Raw genomic sequence first — 16,818 nt, 5'->3', positions numbered from 1 at the left:
TACCCTTCGTTCCTCCGGTATTTCCATATAATCAAAGATCCTGTCGACTTCTGTGATCCAATCCAGAAGTCCCTCTATACCAAGATCTCCACTAAAAGTAGGAATATCTACCTTGAGTTTAAATTCATCATTATTCCTACGGGGGTCGAAATTACCTTGATTGTGCCAATTTCTACCGTTTATGTCATTGCCGGGAAGAACTGGAGCACCACCAAATTCGAAATCGTCGTCACTGTCGTCGTCAAGAACTGGGCGTCGGGACGCAGTAGCGACGGGTGGTCTGTCGTGGTCGTCTCCTGCGATCTGTTGTGGATTTTCCCGAATCCGTGGGACAACCTCCCGTAACAAGGTTTGCAGTTGTTCAGTCACCTCTGCCAACTGCCGTTCGATGTTACGTGTGGCTGTACGCTGCTCTTCGATTGCTCTCCAAACAGCTGGGAACCCCTGATCTCCGTCACGGGGTGGGTTGCGACTGCTACCGTCTGGGTTGGACATGACTGGGTGAATTCCCTGCTCTGATACCACCTGGCGCAGCGTGGAAGCAATGAGAACCGGAGCTGGCTATGCAAGCACCGGGCGTTCGCTAGCACCTAGCGAAAACACCAATTTCTCTAGGAGAGAGAAAAGGTGGTGAAAATAGGAAGAAGAGAACTTGAAGAAATTCTGAAAATCTGAAGTATGAATTGATGAATAACTTTGGGAAAATAGAAATATTTATAATACATTTGGAAATTGTAAAAGAACTAGGAAAGAACATGAGTCTTGATCTTGATCTTGATCCTCTTGGGCTGTCTTGATAAGGACGAACCCTCTTGGAATTATTGGGCTTGATCTTCTACCGTTCGATCTCCCTGGCTCTCCTTATGCATGAATCTGGGAGTCTTGGATTTCTTGATGCTTCTTGGAGTCTTTGTTGGATCTTGATTTGAGTCTTGAATTCTTGCTAATCTTGGATTCTTGATAAGTCTTGGAGTCTTGGAAGAGTCTTAATGGAACTTGAATTATCCTATTATCCTTTCTTGACTTATCTTGGACCCTTGACCTTATCCTAGGAGCTGCCGCCCCTAGGGGTGAGATGGGCCTTGGGATGGGCCTCCATCACAATGTCATTAATAAACATTGTTAATGGAAAAATTCTCTCTTTCTCTCTCTCTCCGTCTGAGATTGTGTATTCATTAGTTTTTGTCTTCCTTACCATCAACTAAAGAGTCCGAATCCGAATCTTTTGTCTCACCTGCAAGCAAAATTTCTGCGCACATATCATTGAGTCGCAGATTGAGAATTTCTATTGTATGTTAATATTAACGTCCCGTTTGCTTTTCGTTGGGTTATTTATCTCGGTAAGCGTTTTCTTATGCGAGTAATTGTTCATGTTTTTTAATTTTTCACCTAAATATGATAATGACCATTTCAGTTATAAAAATTTATTATTAAAAAATATTTTTATCCCATTTAAGTGTTGGTAATTTTCAGTAGTTAGGTGGAAAAGTTATTTATCCACTTAAGAGATGGAGGGGAAAAGTTATTTATCCACTTAAGTGGAAAAGTTATTTTCCCAAATACCCACATAAATCTGAAAATATGACATAGGATTTTTGGTTAGTGAGAATCAACCAACTGTCTATAACTCCTCATTACTTTTTCTCAATTCTCTTAAACTCATCCTCACTTTTCAAAACCTCCAAAACTCCCATGTCAGAAAATATTTTTTAAGGATAAGTTGACTGTACTCCCCCTCAAAATCTGAAATTATGGCCACCTCCTAATCTACTAGTAGCCCCCTATAAACTGCATCCTGCCCGTGGATTTGACATCAATCCACGGTCAGGATTCATTCCACCCCTAAGGTGGAGCTAAGATTTCTAGGGGTAGAGTGAACAGTTAAAACCCTTTTTTTTTTATCTAGAACTTACCTTCCATCAAGTCACAATTAGTTACCATTAACAAAAGTTGTCTTATGACCAACAAAATAACCTTACACACATTGATTCCCTTTTGATCTAAACAAAGAGAAAGACTTGGGAGCAAGGTTCAAAATTTCGCAACGTATTGGACCGTAGCCAATATGTATCACTCCGGTAAAAGTCTGATACATGGAACATATAAAAATTATCTATAACGTTCCTTTTTGTATACATCGGTCTGTATCGGCCAATACAACCTGATACAAGTCTCCTTCTCTCTCATTAATTTCATTAAATTATGTTTAGGGGTGAATTGTCTCTCATTAATTTTGTATTTACTTCTATATCTACGTGAAATTTCTCCCATTAATTAATTAATTATTCATATACTTAATTCATAATTTTAAATTTAAATTCGAATTTTAGCGCATAAGTGGAATTTTCTTCTCATTAATTTCGTTCATATTTTTTCAATAATAATAATAATAATTTATATATTGTTTGGTGATGAGAAATCTACAAGTTGGTTTTAATTAATGACATCCGCTTTAATTACATGGCCCAAGAATAGCTTATTTTATAAACATTAATGGCATCTGCTCCCTACACAGGAAGAGATAGAAGAAAACTTCAACAGCTATGAATTTATTAAGTATTGACCTCAAATTAATCCTTGGCGGCTTGACTATTTCCAACGATACATCATCTTTGATGAACAGCTTCCATGTAACATATCATCTATTATGTATTCATTTGAAAGAGACAGAAGTCAACTCAATCGTAATTGAGTTGCATAATCTTTAAATGTCGGTAAGTTAGAAAATTTGCTTTGGGAGGATGACCAATTTCTGTGGCTGAGAGTTTGTGTGGAGGCTCCATACTTGTGGTTCATTCCTACCTCTAAACTAAATTATGAAAAATTGTGAATTTAGAAGACTCATCAGTCCTGGTTAATTTGTAAATACAATCCTTAAGTTAAAATGTTTAAAGTGAATTTCGTAGATTAAATGAATCATGATAATATAATGGAGAGTGTCCAGTCCGAATAGAACTCATCTACCCGATTCGAGTAGAACATGAACAGAAGAAATGATAGAGTTCAAGTCTATCTTTATTGGGTACACTGTTGCTTTTGTACTTGTCTATAAGTAGTCTAGAGATCAGATCGATAAGTAATGGAATCAGAGATTATTTTCTTATTCAACTTCTCTCTTCCTCTTTCTATCTTTATTCGATCTCTTTATTTTTTCGCTAAGGTTAAATTTCATTACATGATATGAGAGCCTTGATCATGGCTTCTTTCACCCAGCTTCGGATCTTTATTCTCTTGGAGGTCTTTCTTCGACAAAATAGGTTGCCACGTGGACCGGTTATTGGGTCATTTAATTTAGGGAAGCTAACTTAATGACCTTAGTAGCAGACCCATCTTTACATTAGTAACATTACAAGTGGGGAAAAGTATGGGAATGCAAGTGATTTGACTAAAAGTTCTGATTTGTTTTTGTCTAGCTTGGATCTGTTTGGGAAGAGTGTAAATACAAATATATTCAATGCAAAATCTTGCATACAGTCCATATTTGTATTTCTAATCCTGAACATATTTGTATCACTCTGATCTCCTAAACTAATCCTAATTTTTACTTTGATTTTCCTACACTGGAATTTACACCAGATAAAATAAAACTTAAAGCTGATAAAGTAAAATTTTTGTGATATATGTTTTCTTGCATTTGTATTACTAAAGAAAAACTGAAAAAGAAAAATATTGCATAGCAAATTAACAAAGGGAGACATAATTTATTCGTATGCAATTAAGAGATAATTTTGCATTCTCTAGTATTTCAAGCAGTAAAATTTACACTTTTGATTACATTCCCAATTTATTTAATATAAGCACTAATCATTCAAGGGTTGACAGTTGACACATAAAATAACATACAAATTTTGCAAGACATTGTGTTAAATTCTTAGCGTGCAATATCAATTTCTAATATGAAGTCATTCCCCAAGCTTTCCTGACCTGTTGCATTGCCATTATCAATTGAATAGCTTGATGGTTCACCCAGCAAATATTCAGTTTCCTCTTGATTTCCTTGTACCCATGGATGCTGTTGGATCTTTCTCAACCCTTCAAGCTCTGCTGCCACTTCTTTCATTGTAGGCCTTTCTTCGCCTTTCAGTTTTAGGCATCTCTTTGCAAGCATAGCAACAGCCATTAATTGCTCTCTGTTTCCCTCATTCAGAACTTCATTCTCAAGTATTTCAAAGAGACGGTTCTCTTTGATTGAAGAAAGGAAATACATCGCTAAACTTTTCTGTTCTGGGGGCCTCTCTGGTGATAGTGGTTCTTCTCCAGTTAATAGCTCCACAAGCACAACACCAAAACTATAAACATCACTTTTATCTGTTAATTGACCTGTATGAAAACATTCTGGATCCAAATAACCTAATGTCCCTTGAACCAGTGTAGTCATTTGAGTTTGATCCATAGGAACCAACCTCGAAGCTCCAAAATCTGAAACTTTTGCGATATAATTATCATCCAACAATATGTTAGCAGTCTTCATATCTCTATGAAGAACTGGTATGGAATGTGCAGAATGCAAATAAGCTAATGCTCCTGCAGTTTCAGCTGCAATTCTCAAGCGTTTTTCCCATGGAATAGGCGATGCGTGATCCTCATTATGGAGGTGCTGGTAAAGGGTTCCGTTGGAGATGAATTCGTAGACTAACAAGGGCACCTCTGTCTCAAAACAACAACCCAACAGCTTCACCACATTTCTATGGTTGATTTGAGAAAGGATGTCAACCTCATTTATAGATTGTAAAATTTGGCTCTGGTCCATTATTTTAGACTTCTTAATGGCAACTACTCTTTTATCTGGTAGAATTCCTTTGTAAACCCTGCCATAACCTCCTTGACCAATGATATGACTTTCATCAAAATTGTTTGTTGCCTTCTTAAGGTCTTCTTCACTAAAGATCTTGGCAATATCTGAAACACCTCTACGCGACGAGATCTGTTGTTGCAGTAATAAACCACCATTTTGTTGAAAGAACTTCTGTCGAAGTTTGATAAGCTTTCTTTTCTTGATTGTGTAATATAACAAAGAGCCACAAGCAAGTAGAAAGAGAATGCTTAGACCAGTACCTGGGAAGAAAATTACTAGTATATAAATCAACAGTAGTTTGAAGAGACACGTCAATTAAGATTGTATTAAGTTGAGTTGCCTGAGGCTTCAATTCCAACCCAACTCAAAGTTTGGTTTAATCCTAACCTGACCTTTAACCTAACTCAACTTTTGGGTTTGGTTGAAGCAAATGTCTAAGCCCTGCCTCTCTGAATCACACCATGCATGCACAAATGCTTTATAGTTGCTTAACTTCTAGAACCCGGCTCAGACCTTTATCTGCCCTTTAGTGACTTGATCTGGTTTAGGGGTGTCCATTATATGGTCCAGACCACCAAGTTGCACTGAACAAAACTGTAATTGGCAGTTTGGTCTGGTTTGGCCTTAAAAATCAATTTAGTTTGGTCTGAGAATTTCTTAGACCGTAATTCTTTTTTTTTGGTTTGGTCTGATTTTCTGAATTTCAGAAATCAAATTATTAAAAATATATTTATTAGTGTATATAAGATACATGTATATGTATGCATTCATTTAATATTTAAACATATTTCATAACTCATAATTATATAAACATTCCATACATGATTAATTTTTGTTTATGTATTTGATTCCCAAAGAACTTTTTATGTATGAGATATTAGACAGTGTATACCCTTAACTCCAATCAGAATGATGTATATTATGCCAATTAATGTAAATGAATAAAGTACACATTTGATTCATGTTATTATGGTGTGTTTCTCTGTAATACCTTTAAATTTGATACATATGAGACTCGTGTTAGTTTAGAATCTTTATAGCCGTTGGATAGATTTGAGAGATTTATCCTACCAAGGCTGACACTAATGTGTCGCCAAGTTGGTTGGGGTTGCTTGTCCCAGCTGCCAGGATAAGACCTGAGGTACATGCAGTGTGGGTTTTCTTGAAACCTTGAACCAGACCAGAATTCCAACATTGCCCTGAACCTTGGAGATAGATAGGCAAAACTGGAATGTTACACCTGACCCCTAGACTCGATTATGATACTACACTAGGTGTCGGGTTGGGTTGTCTTTGATATGCCAATCAATGAGATCCTTAGAGGGGGCCAAAACCTGGGTTTGTTGGGACAATCCGAGAATTCATTTGAGTGGGTGATCATAGTGATAGGATCAGCCCCTTTGTTGGACAAAGGGAATGATCGGAGATGCACTCTCTCTGATGAAAACCTAAACTACCGACAGTTGATTTCAACCGTTGAAATTTGTTTTGCAAAATATATTTATATAGAGATATACAAATATATATTATGGTTTCAAAATGTTTGCAAAAGGTTTTAATTCCCAGAATCCATGTGAGTAGAGAGTGTAGCACTATACCTTGCAGCCGAGGGAGAGGTCCTCTCTTACTAGATAGTGTTTGATCATTATGGGCTGAGAGGTTAAGTGTAAGATCATTTGAGGGTAATACCTGATGGGCTAATCATGCATCTTCCCACAGTCCTTGGGTTTTTATAAGGTGGTTTGCCCCAAGGACCATTTAGTGTAAATGTTAGGCCCATTAAGAGCCCATGGTGATGGACTCAGGGGCTCATTGTCTCCTACAGTGAATTCAGCCAGGCCTTGTAATAGAGGTTAGGCTGAACTCATGTTGTTGATATGTAGATCAATGTTTGGGTCCCATGCCATACAAGGATAACCAACTGGGCAGCAGCTAGGAGGCTAAGTGAGCAGATAGACTTAATGGGCCTAAATCCCAATTCGAATTGGCTTAATGAGATTAATTAAAATGGGTGATTCTGGGATTTAGATCAGTAGATAGGATAAGGGATTATCCCTATCCACTTAGAGAGTTCAGATCTAAATAAAGATTTGGATCAAGAAACTCTTAATTAGATTAGGAGGGCTTATCTTTATCTGTAAATAAGATAAGGGATTATCCTTATCTCTTAAAGAGAGTCCAGATCCAAATACAAGATTTGGATTAAGAAACTCCTAACGGAATTAGGAGAACCTCTCTTTAAGGCTATAAATAGGAGAGCAGGGCAAACCCTTAGTACACAACAGAAATCATCTGAGTGACTGCTGATTTCCAGAGAGAGACAACATAGTCTGACTGCACTGTCTCCTTTTCTCCTGCTCTTACTGCCATACCAGTTCGATCTCCACCTGTGGGAGCGATCAAGAAGAGTTCTTGGTATTACCTTTTGGCAGAAAAGGTAATCTAAAGTCGTGCTCACTAGCCCTCCATCAGATTCTTGCTGAAGAATTCGGTTCTTGCTGAAGAACCATCCTGCTGATTCTGCTTCATTCTGCACCGTGTCATCTTCGGTGGAAGCAGTCTTTGGATTTATCCTTGGGCGTGAACACCTTCATTGGAGGTTATTATTACTTCGTATCAGTTATATCCCTCCACTCCCTTTTGGTTTCAGATCTGGTCTGGTTTAGGTTCAAGATTGATCCTTGAAAATGTAGTTTTCTAAAATAGGGAATTCGATTCCCACATGGGAGAGAAAGAAAATTTAGAAATTTCGCCCAACCTTCCTGTAGGGTTCGACCTTCCTTATGATGGATCTCTCATCCCTTCTTGAGAATGTGTGAATGTATAATAGTAGTAGGTAGCACTTGTTAATATTTCAATTTAATATTTGAATTATACTCATATTTGTATAAGTGTGATGTTGTTTGGGCTTTCTAATTGGGTTAATCCCAATAAAATGGCCCAAACCATATTAGAAACCAAACCAAACCGAACAATTTAGTCTAATTTGATTTCTATAATAAAATAGTTTGATTTGGATTGAGAATTTCTCAAATTGTAATTTATTAATTTGGTCTGAGATTTTCAAATAGAACCAAATCAGAGTGTAAACACCCTTAAACTGGTTAAGGCTTTTGAGGTATTATAGGAAAAATAATTTGAAAGAAATGCTATAATAATGGGATCTTTTGGATTAAATTTATGCTTTCTTGGATAGAGGTGTAACTTTTATATTATAAATAAGGGTTTACATAGATAAAGCTTGAATTTTTGGGTTTTGCGCTGGGTCTGGGCCTAAAATCTTGGGCTTTATCTAAATTCAGGCTGGGTCTGAATTGAAACCTTAGATAGCCTTAGTCCAAGCCAAGCTTAGTCCAACTCAATTGAAAATCATGTTTGACTTTAAACATAAACCTATTAATTAATTAATAGTTTGTAAGGATAAGATGGGAAATTGTCTGAATAGGAGACGAACCAATGGCTCAAATTGGGATATAAAGAAAGGATAGAATAATAAATTGGATAAAGAACAAGGGTATGTTATTTAAATACATAAAAGTTTGAATATAAACTTATTAATTGATTATATAAAGGTTGAATGAAATTTTGTATAAATGGAACGGGTATTATAGGTACTGAATAGTTGGACAAAAGGGGATGAATCAAATGTTTCTTTTATATATAGAGATATAGAGATAGATTTTCTCCTATGGCTGCAATACAAATATAAAAATGATCGGTACAAATACAAATATGTCTGATTTAGAATAATACAGAGTTGATTTAGATTTGTAATGATAATTTTGTTTTCTTGTTAAATGATTAATTTCTATCATTATCCATATTTCTATCATTATCAATATAAAAATATATTCTTAATTACCAAACACCTACAAAACTTAATCAGAATGCATAAGCGACATTTGCACTCTTCCCAAATGCAGCCTAGGCTCAGTTTGGAAGGAGAATAAATACAAATATGTAGAGTGCAAAACTTTATATTTTGTATTATTTTGTATGCATTTGTATCGTACATGACGTAGCGTGGAAGCAATGAGAACCGGAGCTGGCTATGCAAGCATCGGGCGTTCGCTAGCTCCTAGCGAAAACATCGATTTCTCTAGGAGAGAGAAAAGGTGGCGAAAATAGGAAGAAAAGAACTTGAAGAAATTCTGAAAATCTGAAGTATGAATTTGATCAATAATTCTGGGAAATAGCAGTATTTATAATACATTGAGAAATTATAAAAGAACTAGGAAAAGAAATTAGATTTGATCTAAACATCTCAAACTTGTAGATTGGATCGAACTCTTCTTGACTTCATCTCCCCCATCCGATCTCCCTTGATCTTATCCATGCATGAATCTTGGATTATCTAGAATTCTTGAATTCTTGATGAATCTTGGATTCTTTGAATTTTTGATGAGTCTTGGATTCTTTTAATTCTTGATGAGTCTTGAATTCTTGAATTCTTGATGGGTCTTGAATTTTGATAATTCTTGAATTCTTGAATTATCTTGGGATAATCTTGAATTCTTTGAATTATCTTGGACTCTTGACCTTATCCTAGGAGCTGCCGCCCCTAGGATTGAGATGGGCCTTGGGATGGGCCTCCATCATTCTCCCCCACTTGGAGAGAACTCGACCCCGAGTCGTGATGAGGATAGGCAAGTGTTATCTCTGGCAGGTACCGGTGAAGGTCAGCAACGTTGAAGGTCTTGGATATACCCATATGATCTGGTAGGTCCACTATATAGGCATTATCATTAACCTTCTTCACGATCTTGTATGGACCATACTTCTGAGGCTTCAACTTGTTGTAGGTACCTACGGGAATTCTTTCCTTCCTTAAGAAGACCATAACTTCATCACCTACATCAAATACTTGAGGTCGGCGGTGTTTGTCCGCGGCCATCTTGTACTTGGCGTTGGATTGCTCTAGCTTCTGCTTCACGGCGTCTTGGACGGACTGGATTTGTTCTGCCATCTGCTCTGCTGAGATACTGGCGCTGGGTACCTTGGGTAGCTTCACTAAATCCAGTGCATGGTTAGGGACCTTCATGTACACGATGGAGAATGGGGATCTGCCTGTAGAACTGTGCACTGCATTGTTATAGGCGAACTCAGCCTGGGCTATGGCGAAGTCCCACTGTTTCGGTCGTTCCCGGCATACGCTGCGAATTAAATTCCCTAAGGTTCGATTTACCACTTCTGTTTGTCCATCTGTCTGCGGATGGGCTGTACTGCTGAAATTAAGTGATGAATCAAACAACCTCCACAGGGTCATCCAAAAGTGACTGAGGAACCATGTGTCACGATCTGAAGTGATGGTCTTGGGTACCCCATGTAAGCGAACAATCTCCCTGAAAAATATTTTGGCTGTTGCGGATGCATCTATTGTTTTCTTGCATGGGAGGAAGTGGGCCATTTTTGAGAACCTATCAACCACCACGAAGACGGAGTCCATGTTCCTCTGGGTCTTTGGCAAGCCTAGCACAAAATCCATGGACAAGTCTTCCCATATAGCAGTAGGAACGGGTAGGGGCATGTAGAGACCTGTGTTTTGGGTTTGTCCCTTAGCTGTCTGACAAACATAGCACCTGCTAACGATGGTAGACACGTCCCTTCTTAATTTTGGCCAGTAATATCGCCCCCTAACTGTTTCTATTGTTTTCTCCCTTCCCAAGTGTCCTGCTAATCCACCCCCATGCAAATCCCTGATGATCTTTTCGCGGAGGGAGGTGCAAGGGATACACAGTTGTTCCCCTTTCATAAGGAACCCATCATAAATAAAGAAGTCTTTTGCTGGCTGCTTATTCACACATTTCTCCCATACATGTTGGAAATCTTCATCTTGGGCATATAAGTCTTTTTGGCACTCAAAACCCACAATCTCAACACCGAGGGTCTTGATGAGAGGTACGCGCCTACTAAGTGCATCGGCCACCTTATTTTGCTGTCCTGTCTTATACACAATTTTATATGGGAACTTGTCTAGGAAAGCGGACCATCTCGCATGTAAATCACTTCTTAATTGTTTTTGTCCAATAAGATATTTTAGGGCTTGATGGTTACTGTAGAGAACAAATTCTTTTGCAATTAAATAATGTTCCCATGTTTTCAAGGCTCTTATCACAGCATAAAACTCCTTGTCATAAGTAGACCACTTTCTCCTGCCTTCACATAATTTTTCACTGAAAAAAGCAATGGGTCTTTTCTCTTGGGGCAATACAGCCCCTATGCCAACTCCACTGGCGTCACATTGAACTTCAAATAATTTATTAAAATCTGGGAAGGCAAGAATAGGAGCAGTACATAATTTATCTTTTATGAGAGCAAAACTTTGCTCTTGTTCTTCTCCCCAATGAAATTTCCCCTTTTTCAAGCATTCAGTAACGGGAGCCATGATACTACTAAAATTCTTAATAAAGCACCTATAGAAGGTTGCCAACCCATGAAATCGCCGGACATCTGTGACAGTGGATGGGGTCGGCCACTCCCTAATGGCTTTCACTTTTTCCTCATCTACTTTCACACAATCCTTGCTTATAATAAATCCCATGAATAATAAATTATCATTCATAAAGAAGCATTTCTTCAAATTAGCATATAATTTATTTTCCCTCAATGTTTTCAGGACCACCCTAATATATCCCACATGCTCAGTGATAGATTTGCTGTATATCAAAATATCATCAAAATAGACTACCACAAATTTACCAATGAAGGGGCGCAATACCTGGTTCATCAGCCTCATGAAAGTACTGGGTGCGGTGCGTTGGTTAGTCCAAAGGGCATGACCAACCACTCAAACAAGCCATCTCTAGTCTTGAAGGCTGTCTTCCATTCATCTCCGGGACGGATCCTGATTTGATGGTATCCACTCCTGAGATCTATTTTTGAGAAAACTACAGCTCCGCTTAGTTGGTCCAGCATGTCGTCCAGCCTAGGAATGGGAAATTTGTACCCAATGGTGATCTTGTTAATGGCCCTGCTGTCGACACACATTCTCCAACTGCCATCCTTCTTAGGTGTTAATAAGGCAGGTACTGCACAAGGACTCATGCTAATTTGAATGTGTCCCTTTTTCAATAATTCTTCTACCTTTTCTCATAAAATTTCATTCTCCTTAGGACTCATCCTGTAATGTGGGAGGTTAGGTAGACTAATACCTGGAACAAAATCAATATGGTGCTGTATATCTCTCATGGGTGGGAGTTCATTTGGTAATTCCTCTAGAACTACATCATTAAATTCATCCAGTAGTCCATGTATTTCAGTTGGAATTGTATTTTCATCATTAACATCTTCTCCTTTTACGATTAACAAATGTATCTCATGAGTATCCTTACATTCTTTAACAAATTCAGCATGATGATGGGTGATGGTAAGGAAATTTTTCTCATGTGCTTTTGGAGTATTTGTAATACTTTTTTCTGCTATGGGTAGCAAAGTATAACGTGTACCTTCTTTTTCAAGTTGGTAGGTATTCTTCTTACCCATGTGCCTTGCATCTGTATCAAATTGCCAATGCCTCCCTAACAAAATATGGCAAGCATCCATATCTACAATATCACAATATGCTTCATCATGGTACTTATTGAAAAAGGTACCTTGCAACGTTCTTCCACTCGTAAGCGCCTCCTTCCTTGATCCACCCAATTGTGTATGGGTTGGGATGTTTCTCATGAATCAGCTGTAATTGTTGGATGACATCCCTGCAAATAATATTTTCCTGACTACCACTGTCAATAATTAAATTAAATAATTTTCCCTTGACAGTACATCTGCTATGAAATAATCTGTGCCTTTGAGAAGTATCCTTATTTTTCTGGGACAACATCAGTTTTCTTACCACACAAGTATACTCCTCATGTTCATATGGACCCTCTTCATCCTCCCCATTAGGTCCACAATATACTTCCTCATCAATATCTTCTTCCTCCTCAATATCTTCTTCATCCTCCCTTTCTACCATATTATCTGCCTTCCTCCTGGGACAGTCACTGGATCTATGTCCAAACTCATTACATTTAAAACATTTAATAGGAGCAGGCCTTGCATAAGGGTTACTGGGTTTAGGAGGGTTGGAAGGATTACTTCGAGTATGTCCTCCTGTAGTAGCCTGACCGGCGTTACTTGTGCTTGCCGGGTGAGAAGGTTGTACTGCCGGGACTGATTTGTTCCTGTCGACAGTTGCCAGTCTGTTGTCGCTCCCGCTTTACCGGCGGTAATTATCACTGCGCGCCTTGTCTTGGAACATTAATTCTGCTTTCAAGGCTAGGTTCCTTGCTTCTTGCACACTAAGAACCATTTGTACAGCAATTTTGTCTCTGATGGACGGTCTCAAACCGCTTAGATAACGCGCTGCCTGCTGGTTATCACTTTCAGATAATTGGTTTCTTTCAGCTAATCTCAAAAATTCAGATGTATATTCGTTAACGCTGCGAGAACCCCACGCACACCTCTGATAAGATTCAAACATATATTGTTTATAGTCAGGAGGTAAAAATCTACCTCTGATTAATTGTTTCATGCGCCTCCAGGTTCGAACAGGACCCCTTCCTTCTCTCATCCGGGTCTCTCTCATCCGTTCCCACCAAACAGATGCGCCTCCCTTTAATCGGAAAGCTTCTAATTTTACCCTTCGTTCCTCTGGTATTTCCATGTAATCAAAGAACCTATCGACTTCTGTGATCCAATCCAGAAGTCCCTCTATACCCAGATCTCCACTAAAAGTAGGAATATCTACCTTGAGTTTAAATTCATCCTTATTCCTACGGGGGTTGAAATTACCTTGATTGTGCCAATTTCTACCGTTTCTGTCGTTGCCGGGAAGAACTGGAGCACCACCAAATTCGAAATCGTCATCACTGTCGTCGTCAAGAACTGGGCGTCGGGACGCTGTAGCGACGGGTGGTCTGTCGTGGTCGTCTCCTGCGATCTGTTGTGGATTTTCCCGGATTCGTGGGACAACCTCCCGTAACAAGGTTTGCAGTTGTTCAGTCACCTCTGCCAACTGCCGTTCGATGTTACGTGTGGCTGTACGCTGCTCTTCGATTGCTCTCCAAACAGCTGGGAACCCCTGATCTCCGTCACGGGGTGGGTTGCGACTGCTACCGTCTGGGTTGGACATGACTGGGCGAATTCCCTGCTCTAATACCACCTGACGCAGCGTGGAAGCAATGAGAACCGGAGCTGGCTATGCAAGCACCGGGCGTTCGTTAGCACCTAGCGAAAATACCGATTTCTCTAGGAGAGAGAAAAGGTGGTGAAAATAGGAAGAAGAGAACTTGAAGAAATTCTGAAAATCTGAAGTATGAATTTGATCAATAATTCTGGGAAATAGCAGTATTTATAATACATTGAGAAATTATAAAAGAACTAGGAAAAGAAATTAGATTTGATCTAAACATTTCAAACTTGTAGATAGGATCGAACTCTTCTTGACTTGATTTCCCCCGTCCGATCTCACTTGATCTTATCCATGCATGAATCTTGGATTATCTAGAATTCTTGAATTCTTGATGAGTCTTGGATTCTTTGAATTCTTGATGAGTCTTGAATTCTTGAATTCTTGATGGGTCTTGAATTTTGATAATTCTTGAATTCTTGAATTATCTTGGGATAATCTTGAATTCTTTGAATTATCTTGGACTCTTGACCTTATCCTAGGAGCTGCCGCCCCTAGGAGTGAGATGGGCCTTGGGATGGGCCTCCATCAGTACATATTTGTATTTATACTCTTTCCAAACTGATCTCAAAGTGCAGTACCTTAAAAAAAAAAAGTATAATATGTTGTGTATTGGTGTTGTATATGATCTATAAATTGAAATTAGAAAATTATCTTGGCTTTCAAAAAAGGTAAATTATAAAGACCTTGTATAATGAGGTCAGTGAGAAACACCCCTTGAATTTTCATTTGTGACAAACATACCCTGAACTTTCACTTTGCAACAAATACCCCTGGCTATCTGAATATTGAATCTATCTAAAAATCTGCAAGGACCTATTAAATTAACCAAGAAGACTTGAATATTATATTTAGAAAATTAATCAATTAATAATCCATCCAAATAAAAAAAGAAAAGGGTAGTAGTGGGATATAAAAAATTTAAACAACTGAATGAGGAGGATCTTTTTCAAAACTAACCCACGGAACTCTAACGAAGAAGGTATTTGTTGCAAGGTAAGGGGATATTTGTAAATGAAAGTTCAAGGGTTTTATAATTTACCAAAAAAAGAGAAAATTACCTCCAACAACCGGCATAATGGGAAATGCTTTAGTACCACGGATACATCTAGTTCCATTTACTTTACCATCACCACGATATCCAGGTCGACAAGAGCAGCTATAGCTACCCTCTGTGTTAATACATTGGGCTTCTTTCACGCACAGATTGTTGTGTATGTCTCCACACTCATCGGTATCTTCATCATCAAATCCAGCACCAAGACATGAAAGAGAAACCTCGGTTATAAGAGAGAACCCTCAGAAATCTAGCTTAATTTAGGTTGTATTTGTTATTGTCATTTTTACTTATATTTGTTGACCAATTCAAATTGGTAATACAAACTTTTGAAAAATAGCTTTATCACATCATATTAGATAATCATTTTCGTTAAAAAAAAATACATTTTCTGGGTATTTGTCAATTGCCTGTGTCCAAATTAAGAGTTTTATTAAAAAAAAATAGTTTTACTTTTTTTAATAGCACAGCATCACACCATTTGATATTTAGACATTACAACCTTAGCATTGAGATAAAGCATACAAATTAAAATTCATTACCTTCACATCCCCGTGGTAGGTATGGGTTGCCTTGGTAACCTTGGATGCATTGACAACGATATCCAGAGCCATCGTGGGAATAAGAGCATTTGCTGTTGGGGCCACATTTGTTTCCAGCTTCTTCACATGTCTTTTTCTCGACTACAAACTCAACCACTACAGGAGCGGTTCTCAATCTATTCCCGGTGGACGACAGGTCTGACATAGAGAACTTGAACCATTCTTGGTCAGCCAAGAAGGCATAACTGCATGGGTTGAAACCAAAGGAGTTGCTGTGATTAAAGACGCTTTCCAGACTCGTAGTCACATTTCTGAATCCGGTGGGAATGGGTGTCTGGCAGCATCCAATGCCAGAGCAAACTCCATCGGTCACGTTGTCAAGGCTGTTGCAGACAGAAACACAACCAGTCGTAAAGCTTTCGCCGGCAGAGTCCGTCATATAAGCGATGGTATCACAGCCTATGGCTGTGAACTTATTACGAATCTGTGATAAGGTGAAAAATTCTGCGAGTGCAAACCACTGATTAAATCGGTCTACACTGATACCCGACCTGTCGTAGCAATCGCGAGCCTGCAAGAGATCGACCTTCAGTAAGCCCAATTCTAGGGATATATTCAGGATGGGTACGTTGCTCCCCTTTCCAAAAAAGAGGACTGGATGCTGGTAAAAGGAGGATTCGTTGCAATACAACTCGAAATATGGATTTTTGAAACAGATGGAATCTCCGACACCGAATGGATAGGGGATGCTAACGTCCCCGCAATATTCACGGCAACCGGGCATTGTGAGGGTGGTGACTGATGCCGCTGCTTCCACACAAAGTAATAAGATTGTTAGTTTAAGGCTCCAACCCATCCTCTGGTTTATTGCTTCTTCAGACAGGATTGCAAGCTTACAAACAGAGCGATCGATCGAGTACTGAAGAAGGCATGCTGCGGACAAGCGATTACATCCTCAGTGAGAGCACCTGATGAGCTTGTTGGTCATCTCAGGAGGAAGGAAGCTGTTTGGGGGATGAGTACTCTCCTTGGTGAATGCGTGCAACTTTCAACTATGGATGTCTACTGCGTATTTTAAAAGGATAATAGTCAATTTTCTTATTCAAACTTGAACCAACCGCTACATAATCCAGATCTAAGTTCCAACGGGCTTACCCACCCAAACATGAGATAAAATGACTTACCAAATGCAATTTCTTGATGTTCTTTTGACAAACTAACTCATGTGGAAGATGAAAGAGAAAATGACAAT

At 38.6% G+C, this 16,818-nt stretch overlaps 1 protein-coding gene across 1 annotated transcript; it reads right to left on the bottom strand.

Moving 5' to 3' along the window:
- Positions 1-3,792: 3,792 nt before the first annotated feature.
- Positions 3,793-16,553, bottom strand: LOC148852369 (putative wall-associated receptor kinase-like 16). The gene is made up of 3 exons (XM_088945002.1): positions 15,567-16,553; positions 15,029-15,205; positions 3,793-5,055 (listed from the first exon to the last, which is right to left on the bottom strand). The coding sequence occupies exons 1-3, from the start codon at positions 16,420-16,422 to the stop codon at positions 3,872-3,874; spliced, it is 2,217 nt and encodes a 738-aa protein (XP_088801128.1). The 5' UTR covers positions 16,423-16,553; the 3' UTR covers positions 3,793-3,871.
- Positions 16,554-16,818: the final 265 nt, after the last annotated feature.

Source organism: Nelumbo lutea, chromosome 5 (assembly GCF_056320005.1).
Source record: "Nelumbo lutea isolate HS-2025 chromosome 5, American lotus-T2T, whole genome shotgun sequence".
Taxonomy (NCBI): Eukaryota; Viridiplantae; Streptophyta; class Magnoliopsida; order Proteales; family Nelumbonaceae; genus Nelumbo; species Nelumbo lutea.
This window is presented reverse-complemented; position numbering and strand designations above follow the sequence as displayed.